This window comes from Leptodactylus fuscus, chromosome 1 (assembly GCF_031893055.1).
Source record: "Leptodactylus fuscus isolate aLepFus1 chromosome 1, aLepFus1.hap2, whole genome shotgun sequence".
Taxonomy (NCBI): Eukaryota; Metazoa; Chordata; class Amphibia; order Anura; family Leptodactylidae; genus Leptodactylus; species Leptodactylus fuscus.
Window position 1 is genome coordinate 134,908,366 of NC_134265.1, and position 21,956 is coordinate 134,930,321.

General features: G+C 45.8%; 1 protein-coding gene across 2 annotated transcripts in view; it reads right to left on the reverse strand.

Moving 5' to 3' along the window:
• Positions 1-3,059: 3,059 nt before the first annotated feature.
• CMTM5 (CKLF like MARVEL transmembrane domain containing 5) overlaps positions 3,060-21,956 on the reverse strand; it is a 31,571-nt gene continuing 12,674 nt past the window's right edge. Inside the window, exons 4-5 of one of the 2 annotated variants that reach the window (XM_075277501.1) lie at positions 19,694-19,787; positions 3,060-3,196 (exon numbers count right to left, since the gene is read on the reverse strand). In XM_075277501.1, the coding sequence (XP_075133602.1) occupies positions 3,186-3,196; positions 19,694-19,787 (105 nt within the window). In that variant the 3' untranslated portion in view covers positions 3,060-3,185. Of the gene's footprint in view, positions 3,197-19,682; positions 19,788-21,956 lie in introns of both variants that reach the window. The other variant, XM_075277493.1, reaches the window with a different exon arrangement.

The window sequence follows — 21,956 nt, forward strand, 5'->3', positions numbered from 1 at the left end:
TGGCCCTCTCCAGGTTCTCTTTATAACTCACCAACCTACATTGTACTACTGTCCCCAACTCACATACCAGCTCCATATCTTGCCCTCTCTCTCTGTGGGTGTACCTGAAGGCTCTGCCTAGGAAACCAACTTTTCTCCATCTATAACTTTGGACCGGGACAGCTCATAGAGTCACATGGCTTTTAGAACCACTCCTATGCTGATGACAAACATACTTCTCTCACTCAGATGTTATCACTCTGCTCTCCAGAGGTCCAGAGTGTCCATAAGCTATCTTTCTTCTTCTCCTCCTGCTTTCTAATACTTAGTATGGGGAAAAAAAACAGTCACCATCTGTCTTCTACCTCATTTAGCCCCCACAACTGACCTTGAGTTGGGCTAACCTTTGAGTTCACCCTGTCCTTCAAACCAAACATCCATGACCTTAACACGTTATCTATGTCCCAGACTGCTGGGTCTCCTAGATGCTACTATGCCTACTGCTCTAGTAATTATTTCCATTAGAGCAACCAGGTTCATTACTGAGAGGAAGGGAGTGAGTTTACTTTATTATGCAAAAAGATTACAATCCAAGAAGGAAGAACTAACAGTAGATTGTACCATACTAAACTGGGTATTCCAATCTCATACATTTACTGTATATGCCCAGGATATGCCACAGGACATCACATAAATGTCTGATAGGTGCAGGTTCCATTTTAGAACTCCTGTTCCACTTGATGGCCACCCATCCAGGCAGATAAAGTGTGCTGTTTCTCTAACTCCAACAGAAGTCAATGGAGCAAGGCATGCATATGAATCGTGGGAATCAGGGGATCCTTTTGGTTAACATAGGTGTAGAACCCAGGGATAGGACCAACACCAATCATACATTTTGACATATCCTGTATACGTGACACAAATGTCTGGGATGGGAACACCTCTTCTTTATATGAGGCCGGGTACAAGGTCCCTTTTTTGGTGTTCAGTCTGTGGGAATTATTTTTGTTTTAGATGGAACATTGCAATCTAAAACTAAAAGAGGTTGTCCAGGATGACCAGTTTACCTGTAGCACATCACCGTTGTGGACGATCAGCGGCCTAAGGAAAGGATACAGGATGACACTGGAGAACTGGGGACAGGTAAGTATGTTGGGTTTTTTCACAGCCTCATATAGAAAAACTGGTTATCCTGGACCATCTTTAATGTTAGTGTTCCATGGTCGCAATTCCCAGACTGAACACCAAAAAGGGACCCCATATCGAAGCATCATAGTCAAACATGATGCTGTGAGTCATTGCCTAGATGACACTATACCTGTTTAGTGTGCAATCCAAAAAATATAGTCAACACACAATCTGTTTGGTTTTCATAGACCAATCCAAGTATCTGAAACTGGCCTAAAAAGCTCTACTGACATGTCCGCTGTGGTAAACTATTGTATACCCTATGAAAGAACAGTACTTGGAAATGTTTGAGGTATATATATATATATATATATATATATATATATATATATATATATATTCATTGTGCTTTTCCTGTTATTTCTTCTAGAAACATACACCTATATTGACAACAGATGCATCATTTTATTAAAGAGTAAAAATGTTGCACCTACCTTTATAAAGTGATGCGACTAGACATGTTACAATCTGACATAGATGTATGTCAGTGATATGTAGCATGAAGTAGTGTACAGCTTTAATTTGCCACATCTTACAAATTTTCTAAACTTTTGAGGTAGGTGTCAAAAGTATCTAAACCACATGAAAATTGCTGGATACCATGTTGAATGTAATTCTTGCCTCATCTTATAGTGATGGTTGGAGTATTTCCTATATGAACCTCTTGGTGGCTTATCAAAGCACTATAATCACATTGTCATTGTGTTACACAGTCATTGTAGTATTTCCTGTATTGACTCCCTAGTGGTTACAGACAAAAGAACAATTAATTCAAATATCCGTTATACACTTTACTATACACATACACTTTAAAAGGGTTAAAAAGCAGGAGGAGGATACGCACTCCACATTATCGCTTCGGATGTAGTAGATTTCCTGTGAGTCTCCAAGTAGCTGCTGACAAGGTTTTCTTAAAGGAAACCTCACTCCAAATTCTACATATGAGGTTTGGACCCGTTCCACTAACCCCTTTCCCCACCTCTACCAACTCAAATTCTTAACATCTGCTAATTGGTGCCACTCCTGTGATTTCAGCACAACTTGAATTTTCTCTCCAGTCCCCACCATTCCTGAGCAATCAATGCCGGTGTTCTGGGTTTGAATCCTGCTAAGGACAACATCTGCAAGGAGTTTGTATCTTCTCCCTGTGTTTGCATGGATTTCCTCTGGGTACTCCAGTTTCCTCCCATGCTCCAAAGACATACTGATCAGTGGAGGGGCAGATAGTAAATGAAGCAGAGCTGGATTTGTTGGAGGTGGTGAAAGGTCCACTGCAAGTGATGTGACTACAAATGAATGAATGAATGAATGCGGTGTTTGTTTTTTCCCCTCATGGGGCTGCTGTAACGGTTTACTGTAATAGCATTGCATGCAGTACTATAGTGTAGACTTTTATTTAATCTTTATTTAGTGACTGGCTAAGTGGTCGTTTCCTGTGTGCCAAGGTCAAGAGTTAGACACTAATGGGCAACCAGGCAGCATTGGAATGGGAGCTGCAGGGGATTAATATTGCTCCTTGATATAGATTTTTTATTTTTTTAACCCACTCAATAGCTTTTGTAACAAATAATATAGCTGCTGGACAACGTCTCTAATACATTTGTAAATAATGTAAATACTTCCATAGGTGTATTAAGGTGAGCTGTAGCTCTGATATTACATAGTGCACCACATGACTTTTACGCACATCTGCCTGATGTATTATCACATGGCCATTACTCATCGTAAAAAGGGTTGATGTAATGAAATAGTCAGACCATCCCCCTACACTTTGGCAGAACAACAAGATACTTCTACTACTCATCGATGATTCTCCCATGTAGAATAAACACATGTTTAATAAGATACAGATGTAACACAATATTCACATTAAACTTTGTTGTATTGGCTCAAGATCCAAAACAGGCTAAGGGTGACATGGGTTTTGGATTATAGATTATGATGAGGGTATTAACCTTATGATATCGGAATGTCTCCATGTTAGTCCCGTGTGTCAGTTTCTGGTTCTTGGGTTTTCATTATGGGTTACCTAAGAGATAAGCAAATCATGATGGATCATGTTGATGTGGAACAGCAATTCAAGTCCTCTAAATGAACATCAAAAATCCCTAAAAGAATTTATAAAATAAATATACTAATAAATATATCTCCTTTATACTGATTATCTTGGGCAGACAACTGTATATTAGTTCTTTGTCTTACAACTGCTAAGGGCTCGTTCACATCTGCGCCCCGGTCTCCGTTTTGAAGGTTTTCGTTTCCTGCCTGAAATTAGACAGGAGATGGAAACCTGCAGTTATTTTTCAAACCCATTCATGTGAATGGGTTTGGAAAGTGTCCGGCCGTGAGCGCCTGTGAGAGTTTTGTGCTCTCCGTGGTGAAACCGTTTTTTTTTTAACCAAACACAAAGTCAGAATTTGTGTCCAGTTAAAAAAAAACGATTTTGCCACGGAGAGCACAAAACGCTCACCGGCACTCACAGCCGGACATGATTTGCCAGGTTTCCATCTTCTGTTGACAGAAGATGGAAAACTGAAAACGGAGATCGGGCGCTGCTGTGAACCCAGCATTACTTCATGACAGCATGGTGCTAGCCATAGACCACCTCATTCTTGGCTCTGCAGGAAATTCTTAATCACCGTGCCAATCCTCTAGTAACTGTAAGTCATAGATGGAAATGAGCATGCATGTGATCTATAGCAGTGGGTGCTATTCTTTTTTGGGGGGGTTTGTTTTTTTAAGGTATAAGTGAGCCACCTTGTCTGCAGAAATTGATCACATCACCATTCCTCCTTGACACCATTATGGTATTTTTCTGTTTCTGGCAAACAAACCCTTAAGAAACTGAGATTTTACAGATTAAGATAGGCTGTGTCAGCGTTTTGAAGATATAATGGCACTTTGTATGTAATGTAAAAAAATAAACTCTTGACCAAAAAACTTGATCAAACTGCTCTATTGCAAAAAAAAACTTTACAAAATTATGTTAATATTCAGATTATAAAAGGGTTACTTGTCCAGAGTCTGTGGAATTCTGTGCAGCCATAGGCATACACAGCACAGTGCAGAAATTCTCCCTCCCTCCACTCCTATGATTTATCTATCTGCCTGTAATTTATTAAATCTGACTAAACTTTGTTTTACTTCTCCTTCTATTATTCTGTAGTTTTGCTGTTGCTGCTGTTTCCTAGTAGAAAATTGAGCAACTGCTTTGGATTCTGCAGTGATAAATAATAGAGATGAGCGAACAGTGTTCTATCGAACTCATGTTCGATCGGATATTAGGCTGTTCGGCATGTTCGAATCGAATCGAACACCGCGTGGTAAAGTGCGCCATTACTCGATTCCCCTCCCACCTTCCCTGGCGCCTTTTTTGCTCCAATAACAGCGCAGGGTAGGTGGGACAGGAACTACGACACCGGTGACGTTGAAAAAAGTAGGCAAAACCCATTGGCTGCCGAAAACATGTGACCTCTAATTTAAAAGAACAGCGCCGCCCAGCTTCGCGTCATTCTGAGCTTGCAATTCACCGAGGACGGAGGTTTCCGTCCAGCTAGCTAGGGCTTAGATTCTGGGTAGGCAGGGACAGGCTAGGATAGGAAGGAGAAGACAACCAACAGCTCTTATAAGAGCTAAATTCCAGGGAGAAGCTTGTCAGTGTAACGTGGCACTGACGGGCTCAATCGCCGCAACCCAGCTTTCCCAGGATCCTGAATGGAATACACTGTCAGTGTATTCCCGTATACCCGATATATACCCCCGATACCCGTTCCAACGGTGTGCCCCCCCACCTTCACCCCAGAAATACCCTGCAAGTCCCCTAGCAATAGAATTGGGGCTATATACACCCACTATTTTTGCTACTGCCATATAGTGCCATTGTCTCACTGGGAATTCAAAGAATATATTGGGCTTACATATAACTTCAATTCCAGGGAGAAGCTTGTCAGTGTAACGTGGCACTGACGGGCTCAATCGCCGCAACCCAGCTTTCCCAGGATCCTGAATGGAACACACTGACAGTGTATTCCCGTATACCCCATATATACACCCCAAATCCCCGTTCCAACGGTGTGCCCCCCCACCTTCACCTCAGAAATACCCTGCAAGTCCCCTAGCAATAGAATTGGGGCTATATACACCCACAATTTTTGCTACTGGTATACAGTGCCATTGTCTCACTGGGAATTCAAAGAATATATGGGGGTTATGTGCACCCACAATTTTTAATACTGCTATACAGTGCCATTGTCTGACTGGGAATTCAAAGAATATATGGGGGTTATGTGCACCCACAATTTTTAATACTGGTATATAGTGCCATTGTCTGACTGGGAATTCAAAGAATATATGGGGGTTACGTGCACCCACAATTTTTAATACTGGTATACAGTGCCATTGTCTGACTGGGAATTCAAAGAATATATGGGGGTTACGTGCACCCACAATTTTTAATACTGGTATACAGTGCCATTGTCTGACTGGGAATTCAAAGAATATATGGGGGTTATGTGCACCCACAATTTTTAATACTGGTATATAGTGCCATTGTCTGACTGGGAATTCAAAGAATATATGGGGGTTACGTGCACCCACAATTTTTAATACTGCTATACAGTTCCTTTGTCTGACTGGGAATTCAAAGAATATATGGGGGTTATGTGCACCCACAATTTTTAATACTGGTATACAGTGCCATTGTCTGACTGGGAATTCAAAGAATATATGGGGGTTATGTGCACCCACAATTTTTAATACTGGTATACAGTGCCATTGTCTGACTGGGAATTCAAAGAATATATGGGGGTTATGTGCACCCACAATTTTTAATACTGGTATATAGTGCCATTGTCTGACTGGGAATTCAAAGAATATATGGGGGTTACGTGCACCCACAATTTTTAATACTGCTATACAGTGCCATTGTCTGACTGGGAATTCAAAGAATATATGGGGGTTATGTGCACCCACAATTTTTAATACTGGTATACAGTGCCATTGTCTGACTGGGAATTCAAAGAATATATGGGGGTTACGTGCACCCACAATTTTTAATACTGCTATACAGTTCCTTTGTCTCACTGGGAATTCAAAGAATATATGGGGGTTATGTGCACCCACAATTTTTAATACTGCTATACAGTTCCTTTGTCTCACTGGGAATTCAAAGAATATATGGGGGTTATGTGCACCCACAATTTTTAATACTGGTATACAGTGCCATTGTCTGACTGGGAATTCAAAGAATATATGGGGGTTATGTGCACCCACAATTTTTACTACTGGTATACAGTGCCATTGTCTGACTGGGAATTCAAAGAATATATGGGGGTTACGTGCACCCACAATTTTTAATACTGCTATACAGTGCCATTGTCTGACTGGGAATTCAAAGAATATATGGGGGTTATGTGCACCCACAATTTTTAATACTGGTATACAGTGCCATTGTCTGACTGGGAATTCAAAGAATATATGGGGGTTACGTGCACCCACAATTTTTAATACTGCTATACAGTTCCTTTGTCTCACTGGGAATTCAAAGAATATATGGGGGTTATGTGCACCCACAATTTTTAATACTGCTATACAGTTCCTTTGTCTCACTGGGAATTCAAAGAATATATGGGGGTTATGTGCACCCACAATTTTTAATACTGGTATACAGTGCCATTGTCTGACTGGGAATTCAAAGAATATATGGGGGTTATGTGCACCCACAATTTTTACTACTGGTATACAGTGCCATTGTCTGACTGGGAATTCAAAGAATATATGGGGGTTACGTGCACCCACAATTTTTAATACTGGTATACAGTGCCATTGTCTGACTGGGAATTCAAAGAATATATGGGGGTTACGTGCACCCACAATTTTTAATACTGGTATACAGTGCCATTGTCTGACTGGGAATTCAAAGAATATATGGGGGTTATGTGCACCCACAATTTTTAATACTGGTATACAGTGCCATTGTCTGACTGGGAATTCAAAGAATATATGGGGGTTATGTGCACCCACAATTTTTACTACTGGTATACAGTGCCATTGTCTGACTGGGAATTCAAAGAATATATGGGGGTTACGTGCACCCACAATTTTTAATACTGGTATACAGTGCCATTGTCTGACTGGGAATTCAAAGAATATATGGGGGTTACGTGCACCCACAATTTTTAATACTGCTATACAGTGCCATTGTCTGACTGGGAATTCAAAGAATATATGGGGGTTATGTGCACCCACAATTTTTAATACTGGTATACAGTGCCATTGTCTGACTGGGAATTCAAAGAATATATGGGGGTTATGTGCACCCACAATTTTTAATACTGGTATACAGTGCCATTGTCTGACTGGGAATTCAAAGAATATATGGGGGTTATGTGCACCCACAATTTTTACTACTGGTATACAGTGCCATTGTCTGACTGGGAATTCAAAGAATATATGGGGGTTACGTGCACCCACAATTTTTAATACTGGTATACAGTGCCATTGTCTGACTGGGAATTCAAAGAATATATGGGGGTTACGTGCACCCACAATTTTTAATACTGCTATACAGTGCCATTGTCTGACTGGGAATTCAAAGAATATATGGGGGTTATGTGCACCCACAATTTTTAATACTGGTATACAGTGCCATTGTCTGACTGGGAATTCAAAGAATATATGGGGGTTATGTGCACCCACAATTTTTAATACTGGTATACAGTGCCATTGTCTGACTGGGAATTCAAAGAATATATGGGGGTTATGTGCACCCACAATTTTTACTACTGGTATACAGTGCCATTGTCTGACTGGGAATTCAAAGAATATATGGGGGTTACGTGCACCCACAATTTTTAATACTGGTATACAGTGCCATTGTCTGACTGGGAATTCAAAGAATATATGGGGGTTATGTGCACCCACAATTTTTAATACTGGTATACAGTGCCATTGTCTGACTGGGAATTCAAAGAATATATGGGGGTTATGTGCACCCACAATTTTTACTACTGGTATACAGTGCCATTGTCTGACTGGGAATTCAAAGAATATATGGGGGTTACGTGCACCCACAATTTTTAATACTGGTATACAGTGCCATTGTCTGACTGGGAATTCAAAGAATATATGGGGGTTACGTGCACCCACAATTTTTAATACTGCTATACAGTGCCATTGTCTGACTGGGAATTCAAAGAATATATGGGGGTTATGTGCACCCACAATTTTTAATACTGGTATACAGTGCCATTGTCTCACTGGGAATTCCACAAATAATTTGGGGATTCATTCACCCTACATCTCAGGCTCTTGCCATATTCACCCAGGTTGTCAGTGCTGCACCAGCTCGTTCCCAGACAGCTCGGCCCGAAAAACGCGTTACCTATATAGAGGATTTGGACAATGAAGACAACATGTTCTAAATCTAATGTCTGCACCTTCTCCAGAATTAAAATAAAGGCAGCGTTTAACTTTCAAATAGCACTGCACAAAGGAAGAGCTTATCAGCTTGTCTCATGACATGCTACTGAAAAGTTTCATTTGTGTATCTTAATGTAAATATAGTTGTATAAGCTTTTTGGGTTTTAGGCACTGCCAAGTTATTTATTACCACCCACTCCCTTATAATGATGATGACGCCAAAGTCACTGTGGGTGTTCAGAGCTCACAGCTTTGGGTGACATTTGTCTTGCTCTCTGTCGGTACCAGCTGTCTTTTTGGATACCGTAAAGTTATGTTGACTTTATTAACAGCTATAGAAGCTTTAGCCAGGTTGTGACGGTGTGTAACCCTAACAACACTAAGTGGGATACACATTAATAGTCAGTCTATGTACGCTAAACGTATCACTGAAGTAATTTTTTTTCCCTCTCCCCTAATATAAGAAAGGAACAGACATTAGACCTAGACCGGGGTTCGAGGCTTGAAAAAATCCAGTATTATTTGTTCTTCATGATGTGAAATATGTGTTGAAAAGCAACCCAAGATGAAGTCAGCCATGTGTGCCAGTGTGTTACTTGGCATGCCTTTGCTGGCCCCAACTGTAAGGGTCACTCTCCATTTCCTCCATTTTCCACTCCCCTTCACACCATTTGTGGTGAAGCAATGGGATGCACTGAAGTGCACCCTCTAGCCTCGTGTGGGATAGGGACATCAGATGCCACTCCAACCCCCTCGTCTTCCTCCGCCAGCCAACGGTGCGAAGATGAGAGGAGTGTGCTCTGAATGTTTTCTGCCTAGCAGAGGCTAGTTCTCACTTACGAAAATGGCCCCACTTTGACCTGTATATCAGGCACAATGGTGTAGGTTTCAAAGAAACATGGCACCAACAAGTTGGAAAACGTGGGCCATGCGTGGACCGTGTTTGAGTCTGGCAAGCTCCAGATCTGCTACCAGGTTCCAGCCATTATCACAGGCGCAAAAATGCCAGGCCCCAGGTGTAGCAGGGAAAAAAAAATGCCATCTCAGCCAGGATGGCATCCCTGACCTCGGAGGCACTGTGCTGTCTGTCCCCCAAGCTGATCAGTTTCAGCACGGCCTACTGACATCTCCCCATGCCAGTGTTACAGTGTTTTCCGCTAGTAGCTGGGGTGGAGGTTGCAGCTTCGTAGGGTTTCAGTCTACTCCTGCCATGGCCTGGGAGAGGAGATAGGCCACCCCAGTTTGCACCCGGGGAACAGACTCCACCACATTCACCCTGCCTGTCATTAAAGATAAGCACTGCAGCATCCCTGACCACAGGCGCTTGTCCATGTGTCGGTGGTCAAGTGGACCTTGCAGCAAAGCGCAGAGCTCTGGGCCCGACTGATGTTATGGGACACATGCAGGCGCAAGGCAGAGACAGCACACCAAGAGAAGTAGTAACGGCTAGGCCCAGCATAGGGAGGTGCCCCAGCTGCCATCTGCTGACGGAAGGCCTGGGTCTCCAGAAGCATAAACAAACACCAACATCTCCAGGGCCAGCAGTTTATCGATGAGGCTGTTACAGGCTTGGGCATGGGGGTGGGTTGTATTGTACTTCTGCCTGCAATGAAAAGCTTGGGAAATGTGGAGTGGCTGGGAAGAGGCGCATGATGGTGCAGGCCAAAAGGGCGCATGAGGGTGAACTCCCCAATGTGTCAGAGATAGGTGTGTAGGTGTCCTTGCATCATATACTTGCACCATATTTGGCTTTGGAAGTTAATTTTGTGCCAAAAAGTGGTTAAGACAGCGATCCCTCAGCTACTCCCGTTACACTGTCTATTGAAGTTACCATCTGTGGAAGTGGACCACCATTTCTAAGATCCCAAAGGAAGCAGGCAAGAGATGTGCAGTTCAGAAAAAAAGATGAGAAAATAAGTTTAGGCTGTAGAGCACAGAGGGATCGGAGAGGACAGAGCTGGTGTCGGCCAGGTATTCCCACAACATGCGCCTATACTTGTCCCTCCTGGTGACACTAGGCCCCTGAGTGGCAGTAATTTGTCCAGGGGGGCCATTAACGTGTTCCAGACCTAGGAATAAGTCTTCCAACAGGGTAGAGTTTTGCATGCCTTTGCTTCTACCCACTGTTTTTGCTGCTTAGCTTCCCTCCACATCTACTCTGCTTTCACCCCTAAACATCACCCCAGTTTATGCCTTTGCTTCTACCCAGGTTTTTTGTTGATTTAGCTTCCCTCTACATCTACACTGCTTTAGCCCCTAGACATCACCCCTGTCCATGTGGGGTCGGTGGCCTCGTCATCCACCAACTCCTCTTCCAATTGCGCACTGCCCCCTTACTGCAAACCGCACATGACCACAGCTTGCCTTGATGGCAACTGTGTCTCATGATCCCCACTTAGGTCCAGACAAGTCGGTGGCGGGTCCAAAACCCCAAAATTGGAAGGAAATGGCAGATGCTGCAGTATTTCTAACACCTGTTCCTGGTGCTCGGGCCTGGTCTGTGTTGTACCCTGCACCCTGCTTAACGCATCTGCCATATCCGAAGTTGTGCTGAGCGCATGCTAATGTTTCGTGTCCAGTGCAATGGATGGGATGGGATTTCACATAAGTCTGCCACCCATGGCCACTCATGGTTGAGCAACTGAGGGAGTTGACTTTGACGAACCCGAGGGTTTTGGAGTTGGAACTACATCAAAGGTCTGTGCTGCTCACACACTCTGCTCAACACATGATATGTTTAGTGCCAGCAGTGTGGAGACGTCGCACAACAGCCGTTGTTCCAGCAGGTACAGGCGTTGTAGGAGTGCATAGAGGCTAGCAGCGGCAACTATACACTTTAAAAACTATCCGCACAAGCGCCACACTTTCACCAGTAGCTCAGGAACATTGGGGTACCTTTTTCAAAAGATTAGCAGCAATGAGTTAAAAACGTGGCCCAGGCATGGAATATGTTGCAGGCTGCCAAGCTACAGAGCCAATCCCAGGTTACGGCCATTATCACACATGACAACATGCCTGGGCCCAGGTGCAGTGGCAAAAACCACATTGCCGTCTCATCGAGGATGGCATGACTCACTTTGTAGGCAGTGTGCTGTCTGGCCCCCAAGCTGATGAGCTTCCGCACGGCCCGCTGACGTCTCCCCACACCAGTGTTGCAGCGTTTCCAGCTCGTAGCTGGGGTCAATTTAACAGCGGAGGAGGGTGGTGTTTCAGCCCTCCTCCCAGGAATGTTGTGTGGGGAGACAAGTCAGGCCACCACATTTTGCGACCCGGTCCACGCCTCAACTACATTCAACCACTGTGCCCAAATTGAAAGGTAGCGTCCCTGTCCGCATGCACTTGTCCATTCGTAACTGGTCACATGGAACTTTAGGGCTAAGCGCTGAATTTAGGGACCGCCTCATGTTTGGGGGAAAGTGCTGGTGTGGACGGCACAGTGCGGTGGCGCAGTAGACACTCTGCCCAAAAAGGGCAGAGTGTCCCCCAGCCGGGATTCCAACATCTCCTGGGCCAGATTTCTTGAGATGAGGCCGTTGAAGCCTTGGGCATGTGGGTGGGTTGCGCTGTACTTTAGCATGAAATGAAAGGCTTGGGAGATGGGGAGTTGCTGGGAAGAGGCGCATGATGGCGCGGGCAAAAGGAGAAATGGCAGGAAAAGGTGAGGATAAGGGTGAACTCCCCAAAGTGTCAGAGGCAGATGTGGAGGTGTCCTGGCTCCTGGTCTGGACTGCAGCGCCAGCCCTGTCAACAGTGGAAGAGGCAGTGGCCGCCAGGCCAAACGACGATTATCCTGCGCTTGCTCTCACCCCAGCCCAGGGCTTGCCTTCCAAATGATGGCACCCGCAAGAGGTGGTGAGATTCCTCTCCGCAGATCTCCAAACCATCTTGGACTTGCAAATTGCACTAAATTTGTCATGTAACTGACATGTATATGATGAGTCTATCCATTGTCTGTTCATTTTGGTGAAAGTCAGCCTGTCAGCTGACAGACAGCTGTGCTTGTCAGTGATGATGTCACCGGCTGCTTGTACCCCCAGTTTTTGCTGCTTAGCTTGCCTCCACATCCACACTGCTTTTGCCCCTACACATCACCCCTATCCATGCCTGTGCCTCTAGCCATAAGTCTGCCACCCATGGAAACTCATGGTGCAGAAAGTGAGGGAGCTGACTCTGAGGAACCCTTGGGTTTTGTAGCTGGTACTCCATCAAAGGTCTCTGCTGCTCACACACCCTGCTGAACATACGGTATCTAGGGTTAGAGCGTGTGGTGACCTCGCACAACAGTAGGTGCTTCAGGCAGATGTAGGCCTTGCTGGAGTGTATTGCGGCTAGCTCCAGGTACTGTAGACTTGGGAAAGTGGGTGTCCAAGTGCCGCACTTTCACCCTTAGCTCAGCTAATTTGGGGTATGTTTTTAAAAATCATTGCACCACTACATTGAACATGTGGGCCAGGCATGGAACGTGTTGGAGGCTGGCAAGCTCCAGAGCCCTCCAACAAGCTAAAAAACCTGGCCCCAGGGGCAGCGGGGATAAACAAATTGCCATCTCATCCAGGATGGCATCCCTGACCTCAGAGGCAGTGTGCTGTCCGTCTCCCAAGCTGATGAGCTTCAGCCCAGCCTGCTGACGTCTCCCCACACCAGTGTTGCAGCGTTTTCAGCTCGTAGCTGGGGTAAATCTAACAGCGGAGGAGGAGGAGGGTGGTGTTTCAGCCCTCCTCCCAGGAATGTTTTGTGGGGAAACAAGTCAGGAAAATTCTTGAAACGGGAGAGTTTTGCATCTTTGCCCTTGCTGCCTATGGACATCCCTTTGCCTCTAGCCACCATTTTCCCTGCTTTGCTTGCCTCCACATCCACACTGCTTTTGCCCCTAGACATCACCCCAGTCCATGCCTTAGCTTGTACCCCCAGTTTTTCCTGCTTAGCTTGCCTCCACATCCACACTGCTTTTGCCCCTAGACATCACCCCAGTCCATGCCTTAGCTTGTACCCCCAGTTTTTCCTGCTTAGCTTGCCTCCACATCCACACTGCTTTTGCCCCTAGACATCACCCCAGTCCATGCCTTAGCTTGTACCCCCAGTTTTTCCTGCTTAGCTTGCCTCCACATCCACACTGCTTTTGCCCCTAGACATCACCCCAGTCCATGCCTTAGCTTGTACCCCCAGTTTTTCCTGCTTAGCTTGCCTCCACATCCACACTGCTTTTGCCCCTAGACATCACCCCAGTCCATGCCTTAGCTTGTACCCCCAGTTTTTCCTGCTTAGCTTGCCTCCACATCCACACTGCTTTTGCCCCTAGACATCACCCCAGTCCATGCCTTAGCTTGTACCCCCAGTTTTTCCTGCTTAGCTTGCCTCCACATCCACACTGCTTTTGCCCCTAGACATCACCCCAGTCCATGCCTTAGCTTGTACCCCCAGTTTTTCCTGCTTAGCTTGCCTCCACATCCACACTGCTTTTGCCCCTAGACATCACCCCAGTCCATGCCTTAGCTTGTATCCCCAGTTTTTCCTGCTTAGCTTGCCTCCACATCCACACTGCTTTTGCCCCTAGACATCACCCCAGTCCATGCCTTAGCTTGTACCCCCAGTTTTTCCTGCTTAGCTTGCCTCCACATCCACACTGCTTTTGCCCCTAGACATCATCCCTATCCATGCCTCTTCCCCTAGCCATAACTCTGCCACCCCTGGAAACTCATGGTGCAGAAACTTTGGTTGCTGACTTTGAGGAACCCTTGGGTTTTGTAGATGGAACTCCATCAAAGGTCTGTGCAGCTCACACACCCTGCTCAAGATATGGTATTGTAGGGTTTCAGCGTGTGTGAATGACGGACAACAGCCTGTGTTTGGACAGATGTAGGCCTTGCTAGAGTGTTTTTAGGCTAGCAGCGACTCCTGTGCACTTGCAAAAGTGGGCGCACAAGCGCCGCATTTTCAACAGTAGCTTCGGTACATTTGGGTATGTTTTTAAAAAACTTTGCACCACTAGGTTAGACGTGGGCCAAACATGGAACGTGTTGGAGGCTGGCAAGCTCCAGAGCCGCTACCAGGTTCCAGCCATTATCACAGGCGTAAAAATGCCAGGCCCCAGGTGTAGCAGGGAAAAAAAAATGCCATCTCAGCCAGGATGGCATCCCTGACCTCGGAGGCACTGTGCTGTCTGTCCCCCAAGCTGATGAGCTTCAGCACCGCCTGCTGACGTCTCCCCACACCAGTGTTTTAGCGTTTGCCGCTAGTAGCTGTGGTGGAGGTTGCAGCGTCGTAGGGTTTCAGTCTACTCCTGCCATGAATTTTGGCCTGGGAGAGGAGATAGGCCACCCCAGTTTGCACCCGAGGAACAGACTCCACCACATTCACCCTGCCTGTCATTAAAGATAAGCACTGCAGCATCCCTGACCACAGGCGCTTGTCCAAGTGTCGGTGGTCAAGTGGACCTTGCAGCAAAGCGCGGAACTAAGGGCCCACCTGATGTTGAGTGACACGTGCTGGTGCAAGGCGGGGACGCCACACCGGGAGAAGTTGAGACGGCTAGGGACGGCATAGTGAGGTGCCACAGTTGCCATCAGGTCCGGGAAGGCGGGAGTTTCAACAAGCCGGAACGCCAACCTCTCCTGGGCCAGCAGTTTAGCGATGTTGGCGTTCTAGGCTTGCGTGGGTGGGTGGTTAGCGGTGTATTTCTGCCGGCGCTCCAATGTCTGAGAGATGGTGGGTTGTTGTAAAGAAGCGCCTGATGGTGCCTTTGATGGTGCAGGAGAAGGAGATAAGACAGAAACAGGGGAGGATGAGGGAGAAGTCAACAAAGTGGCGGAGGCAGATGAAGTGATGTCCTGGCTCGTCCTCTGGAGTGCATCGCCAGCACTGTGAGCAGAGGCAGTGGCATGAACGGCGGGCGACGTTTGTCCTGCCGTTGCTGCCTGCCACTGATTCCATTGCTTGGATTCCAAATGACGGTGCATTGAAGTGGTGGACAGGTTGCTCTTCTCAGGGCCCCTACTCGATTTCGAGAGGCAAATTGTGTAGACGACACTATATCTGTCCTCGGCGCATTCCTTGAAAAAACTCTACACCTTCAAGAAACGTGCCCTCGATGGGGGAGTTTTTCTGGGCTGGGTACAAAAGGGAACATCTTCGGACATTCCGGGTCTGGCCTGGCTTCGGCAAAGCAGCTGACCTCTGCCTCTGGACATGTCTCTGCCTCTAGCTACCCTTTTTGGTGCTGCACCTGCCTCAACATCCACACTACTTTCCCAGCTTGACATCTGCCTTGTCCAGGTGGGGTCGGTGTCCTCGTCGTCCACCACCTCCTCTTCCAACTCCTGTCTCGCCTCCTCCTCCTGCACAATGCGCATGTCAACTGGCTGCCCTGACAGCAACTGCGTCTCATCGTCGTCGATGAGGGTGGGTTGCTGGTCATCCGCCACCAAATCGACCGGAGATGGAATGGAGGAGACTCTAGTGTTTGAGCATCTGGACACAGATACTCGTCTGTTAGGTCCATGGAATCGCGAAATGGAGGGGCAGGTTGCGGTACAGTCAAAGGAAGGGAGAACAGCTCTGGGGAGCAGGGACAGTTGGGGTTATTGTTCTGAGAAGATTGGGAATTTTGGGTGGAAGGAGGACAAGACTGTTGGGTAAGAGGAGGTAGAGGCTGACTGGCTGGTGGACAATGTGCTTTAAGCGTTATCCGACAGCCATTGCAAGACCTGTTCCTGGTTCTCGGGCCTACTAATCTTTGTACCATTCAGCCTAGTTAATGTGGAACTTTTGTGCAAAGCGCAGAACTTAGGGCCCGCCTGATGTTAAGGGACACACGCTGGTACAAGGCTCAACTCACCCTAAGTGCCAAAAACACTGCTGGTGCAAGGCTCTACTCATGCCAAGGGCCTCAATCTCTGCTGGTAGCTCAGCTTAAGGTCATGTAACTTTGTTTGGAAGGGCTCATGTTAAGGGCTAGAAAAGTGAATTTTGGAAGGTCTTACCACATCACACACACACACACACACACACACACACACACACACACACACACACACTCAAAATGACAGTTAAGGGTGAGGGCTTTTGGAATTCCCATTGCCTATTCCATTTGTGGTTGTCATGGGGAACGTGATTTAAAGGGGTGGTTGTTACTGTTTGTTGAGCTTAAATTGGGGTTTGTGTCCATCCATTTGGGGAGTAAAGAAGGTTTCCAGGTATTTTCCCACTTTGATAGAGGTTTTTTTGAATGTGGAAAGTGTGTAGTTGTTAGGCAGTGATGTTGGGGTAATAGAGGGTCTTTGGTGTGTTAGATGCCCCCAGGCATGCTTCCCCTGCTGTCCCAGTGTCATTCCAGAGGTGTTGGCATCATTTCCTGGGGTGTCATAGTGGACTTGGTGACCCTCCAGACACGGATTTGGGTTTCCCCCTTAACGAGTATCTGTTCCCCATAGACTATAATGGGGTTCGAAACCCGTTCGAACACACGAACATTGAGCGGCTGTTCGAATCGAATTTCGAACCTCGAACATTTTAGTGTTCGCTCATCTCTAATAAATAACAGATCTGTCCCCTATCTTTCTTTGTCACAATATGGCTCTTGCAAAGAGCATTATATTCTATATTCTAAGTGTCACATCAGCATTTGCTGAGAGGCTGTCAAGTGATATCACACACACGTCTTCTATGTATTTTTAGTGCACAATGAATGTCGTGATAGCCATTATAGCTCTCCAAGATGAAACTCAAAGTATTCGGTTTTGTTACAAACCAAACAATTTGGAATATTGGGTTGAATCTGGCTCCTAACAAATCAATTCACACATCTCTAGTGATATTTTGTTTTATGATATCATTTTTCAGTGATATGTTCTTGATCTATGGTATCAATATTATTATTTTCAAATGATTGAAATTTTTTACATAGTTTTGAAAATGAATTAAAAATTTTCTCTGCTTGTGTTTGCTTTTGCTGTACTAGTACTTTTAGTTATGATGAGCCATTCACAAGAATTCATAATACATTTTATTTACCTTTTTCTTCTCAACTGTTTTTAATGAAGAAACGTCCCATTTGTAGAAATCTGAACATATCATTTTTAAACTTGTTTTCCCAAAATGAACGCTTGTCACTAATACACTAGAACAGGGGACATGAGCCTCAACTTTCCTTCTGACATAGATGCAGAGAAGCTTGAAAGTAACAGCAGGAATCAGTATCCATCTTTATGAGTGTGCAAAGGAAAGGCATTGGGGTTTACACAAATCAAATATGCTAGAAGAGTTTCAAGTCCAAAATATTCAATGGCTTAATAAAGCAAAATAAGAATAAAATATAACTTTTAAAAAATGTATATTAAACCTAGGTAAATTGCTATTGATGCTAAATTGCATAAATTGCTAAATTGCTATAGGATGTCCCCTAAATTGTATAGAAAAAAATAGAGTATCACTATCTTCCCAGGACTCTCTACTCAAATAACTGTCTCCAGTATGATATAGACCAAAGGCAGCCATGATCAGACTTAACAGAAGGTTAAGATATATAAGGTTAAGGTTATATAGCATGAAAGTGGTCATTCTGAGCGCATAAAGTCCCTTATATGCATCACAGCTATCCCAATAATGCTTGACAGATTCAATGCTACAACATACACTCACCGGCCACTTTATTAGGTACACCTGTCCAACTGCTCGTTAACACTTAATTTCTAATCAGCCAATCACATGGCGGCAACTCAGTGCATTCAGGCATGTAGACATGGTCAAGACAATCTCCTGCAGTTCAAACCGAGCATCAGTATGGGGAAGAAAGGTGATTTGAGTGCCTTTGAACGTGGCATGGTTGTTGGTGCCAGAAGGGCTGGTCTGAGTATTTCAGAAACTGCTGATCTACTGGGATTTTCACGCACAACCATCTCTAGGGTTTACAGAGAACGGTCCGAAAAAGAAAAAACATCCAGTGAGCGGCAGTTCTGTGGGCGGAAATGCGTTGTTGATGCCAGAGGTCAGAGGAGAATGGCCAGACTGGTTCGAGCTGATAGAAAGGCAACAGTGACTCAAATAGCCACCCGTTACAACCAAGGTAGCCAGAAGAGCATCTCTGAATGCACAGTACGTCGAACTTTGAGGCAGATGGGCTACAGCAGCAGAAGACCACACCGGGTGCCACTCCTTTCAGCTAAGAACAGGAAACTGAGGCTACAATTTGCACAAGCTCATCAAAATTGGACAATTGAAGATTGGAAAAACGTTGCCTGGTCTGATGAGTCTCGATTTCTGCTGCGACATTCGGATGGTAGGGTCAGAATTTGGCGTCAACAACATGAAAGCATGGATCCATCCTGCCTTGTATCAACGGTTCAGGCTGGTGGTGGTGGTGTCATGGTGTGGGGAATATTTTCTTGGCACTCTTTGGGCCCCTTGGTACCAATTGAGCATCGTTGCAACACCAAAGCCTACCTGAGTATTGTTGCTGACCATGTCCATCCCTTTATGACCACAATGTACCCAACATCTGATGGCTACTTTCATGTCATAAAGCTGGAATCATCTCAGACTGGTTTCTTGAACATGACAATGAGTTCACTGTACTCCAATGGCCTCCACAGTCACCAGATCTCAATCCAATAGAGCATCTTTGGGATGTGGTGGAACGGGAGATTCGCATCATGGATGTGCAGCCGACAAATCTGCGGCAACTGTGTGATGCCATCATGTCAATATGGACCAAAATCTCTGAGGAATGCTTCCAGCACCTTGTTGAATCTATGCCACGAAGAATTGAGACAGTTCTGAAGGCAAAAGGGGGTCCAACCCGTTACTAGCATGGTGTACCTAATAAAGTGGCCGGTGAGTGTATACTAAGGGTTAGAACACCAACCGTTCTATGTATTGTGTGTCTTCCAGATGCTTCTATTATATCCACTGCCCCCAACAACCACTCCCTACATGTTACCCCCAGCAGATATATTAGTAGCCAGGTTCATTAGGGGAGATACAAGCAAAAAATGGAGCCACCTAACCAAATTAACAAAAATAATGTAGTTAAAACCACACTTCCCAGTGCTCTGGAATACTAGGTCCTTACATATCTGTGCAAAGATCAAAAATTCTAGTAGAGTATGCTCACCATCTCCTGTCTCCGCTGCCCGGTCTGTGATTTCTGTCTTGTATATATTGTAAGCATCATAAGAGAACACTCCAACCAGTATGAATCCAAAAAGCTGCAAAACACAGAAAACCAAGATGATCGGGATTACACCTGTCAATGAAGAATCTCCATCATGCTGACTTCTTTAAAGAGTAACTGAACTTGATTTTCTGACAGTATTTGTGTCATTAATACATTATGTAATATACTTTATTAAGAAATGTTGTCACCTTTCTGTGAAGCTGCAGCCCTTTCAGTCTGAGGCCATTGGTGCTGGGACAGCCACGGCTGCTGGTTTAGTGGACGTTGGCTCTGTAGAGCACTGTAATTTCTTTGAGTCTTGTAATTATAAACATGAGTACTTTGCTTGTGGAGCCCCGCGTTCAGGGCCGGCGTCAGCGCACGGCATAGTCGGGCAAGTGCCGGGGCCCACAGAGCCTCTGGGGGCCCCCCGGCACTTGCCCGCCCTAGCACTTGCCTGTCCCGATTAATCACATTGCGCCTACACACGCAAGCCGGCCGCATCTTTAAAGCAGGAGCTGCGCTCACAGCTCCTGCTTTAATCGCCTATGTGAATGGAGTAAGAGCGGAGAGAGGAGCGTCGGGGGAGCGATGGAAGGTGAGTGTAAGTGTTTGTTTTGTATTATATTAAGGTGGAACATAATGAAGGGGGCCCATGAAACTGGGGGGCAAATGAAGGGGAGGGGGAGAACGGCATGACACTGGGGAAGATGAAGGGGGTGGGGAGAGAACGGCATGAAACTGGGGACAGAGATGGAGGGGGCCCAATGAAACTGGGGGGGCAAATGAAGGGGAGGGGGAATGGCATGACACTGGAGACAGAGATGGAGGGGGCCCAATGAAACTGGGGGGGGCAAATGAAGGGGAGGGGGGGGAACGGCATGACACTGGGGAAGATGAAGGGGGTGGGGAGAGAACAGCATGAAACTGGGGACAGAGATGGAGGGGGGTCCAATCAAACTGGGGGGCAAATGAAGGGGAGGGGGGGAACGGTATGACACTGGGGCAGATGGGTGGAACAGCATGACACTGGGGCAGAGACAGGGGGACATGAAACTGTGGGCAGATGAAGGGGGAGAACGTGATGAAACTGGGGACAGAGGTGGAGGGGGGGACATGAAACTGGGGACAGAGGTGGAGGGGGGGACATGAAACTGGGGCAGAGGAAGGGTGTATATGAAACTGGGGGAGAGATGGAGGGGGGGCATATAATTTACGGGTGACTATAGGAGGATTATACTGTGTGGGAGCACATGATAAATGAATGAGTGGGCGGAGTCAACATAAAAGTGGGTGGTGCCAAATTTGCTGCAGAGCGCGCCGCACATTTTTCCCCTCTTTCTATTCTTTAAAAGTTGGGAGGTATGGCGTTGGTGACGCCACACTCCTGCATGACGTCCCTTGCTTCATCTGCAACGCACAGTGTCTCAACTCCTCCGCCTCCTTTACAAGGGGGCCCACTCACAATTATCTCTTTCTTGGGGATAGATATGTGTCTATGTTTTTTGTTTGCCACAGGCCAAGGTTGAAAGTTTATTGCTTGTGTTAGAGGAGTTCTGCTCAACGTCTAAGGTCACCCTCTAGTAGGTTCAGTCACTGTTAGGTCTTCTAGTTTCTGACCTGTGGCATCATGCCCATGGGATAAGTTGTTTCTTGATGTTTGTCTTTGGCAAAGGGTGAAATGCCTTGAGCAACATATCCAGTTAACAAGGTCTTTAAAAGCGGACCTTAAAGTGTGGTGGGATTTCCTTTTCCCTTATAATGGGCACACATAGCAGGAGGTTGAAGTCTCCAGCATTGAGTTGTCTTTGTTCACTGACGCGGCTGGGTCCTGTGGATTTGGTGCTATTTTTGAGACGGAGTGGTGCATGACCGTTTGGCTGGCCGAGTGGACTGACAAGGAATTTTTCAGGAACCTGACCCTGCTTGAGTTGTTTCCAGTGCTAGTGCAGATTTGGCGCCACAGCTTTGCCAACAGGATAGTTTGTTTTTGAACTGATAACTTGATGGAGACATGTCTTTTGTCAATTGTATTAAGTATGTAAGTTGGTATTTTGCCATTTTGGACTTGCTGCAGCACCTGGTTCCTAAATGCCTTGAGCTCAACATTTGGATTAGGGTTTGGTATGTCCCTGGGGTTGAAAATGTGATTGCTGATACATTGTCATGTTTTTCTTGGCAGGATTTTTGAGTGGTGTTTCCAGAAGTGTCTCTAGAAGGC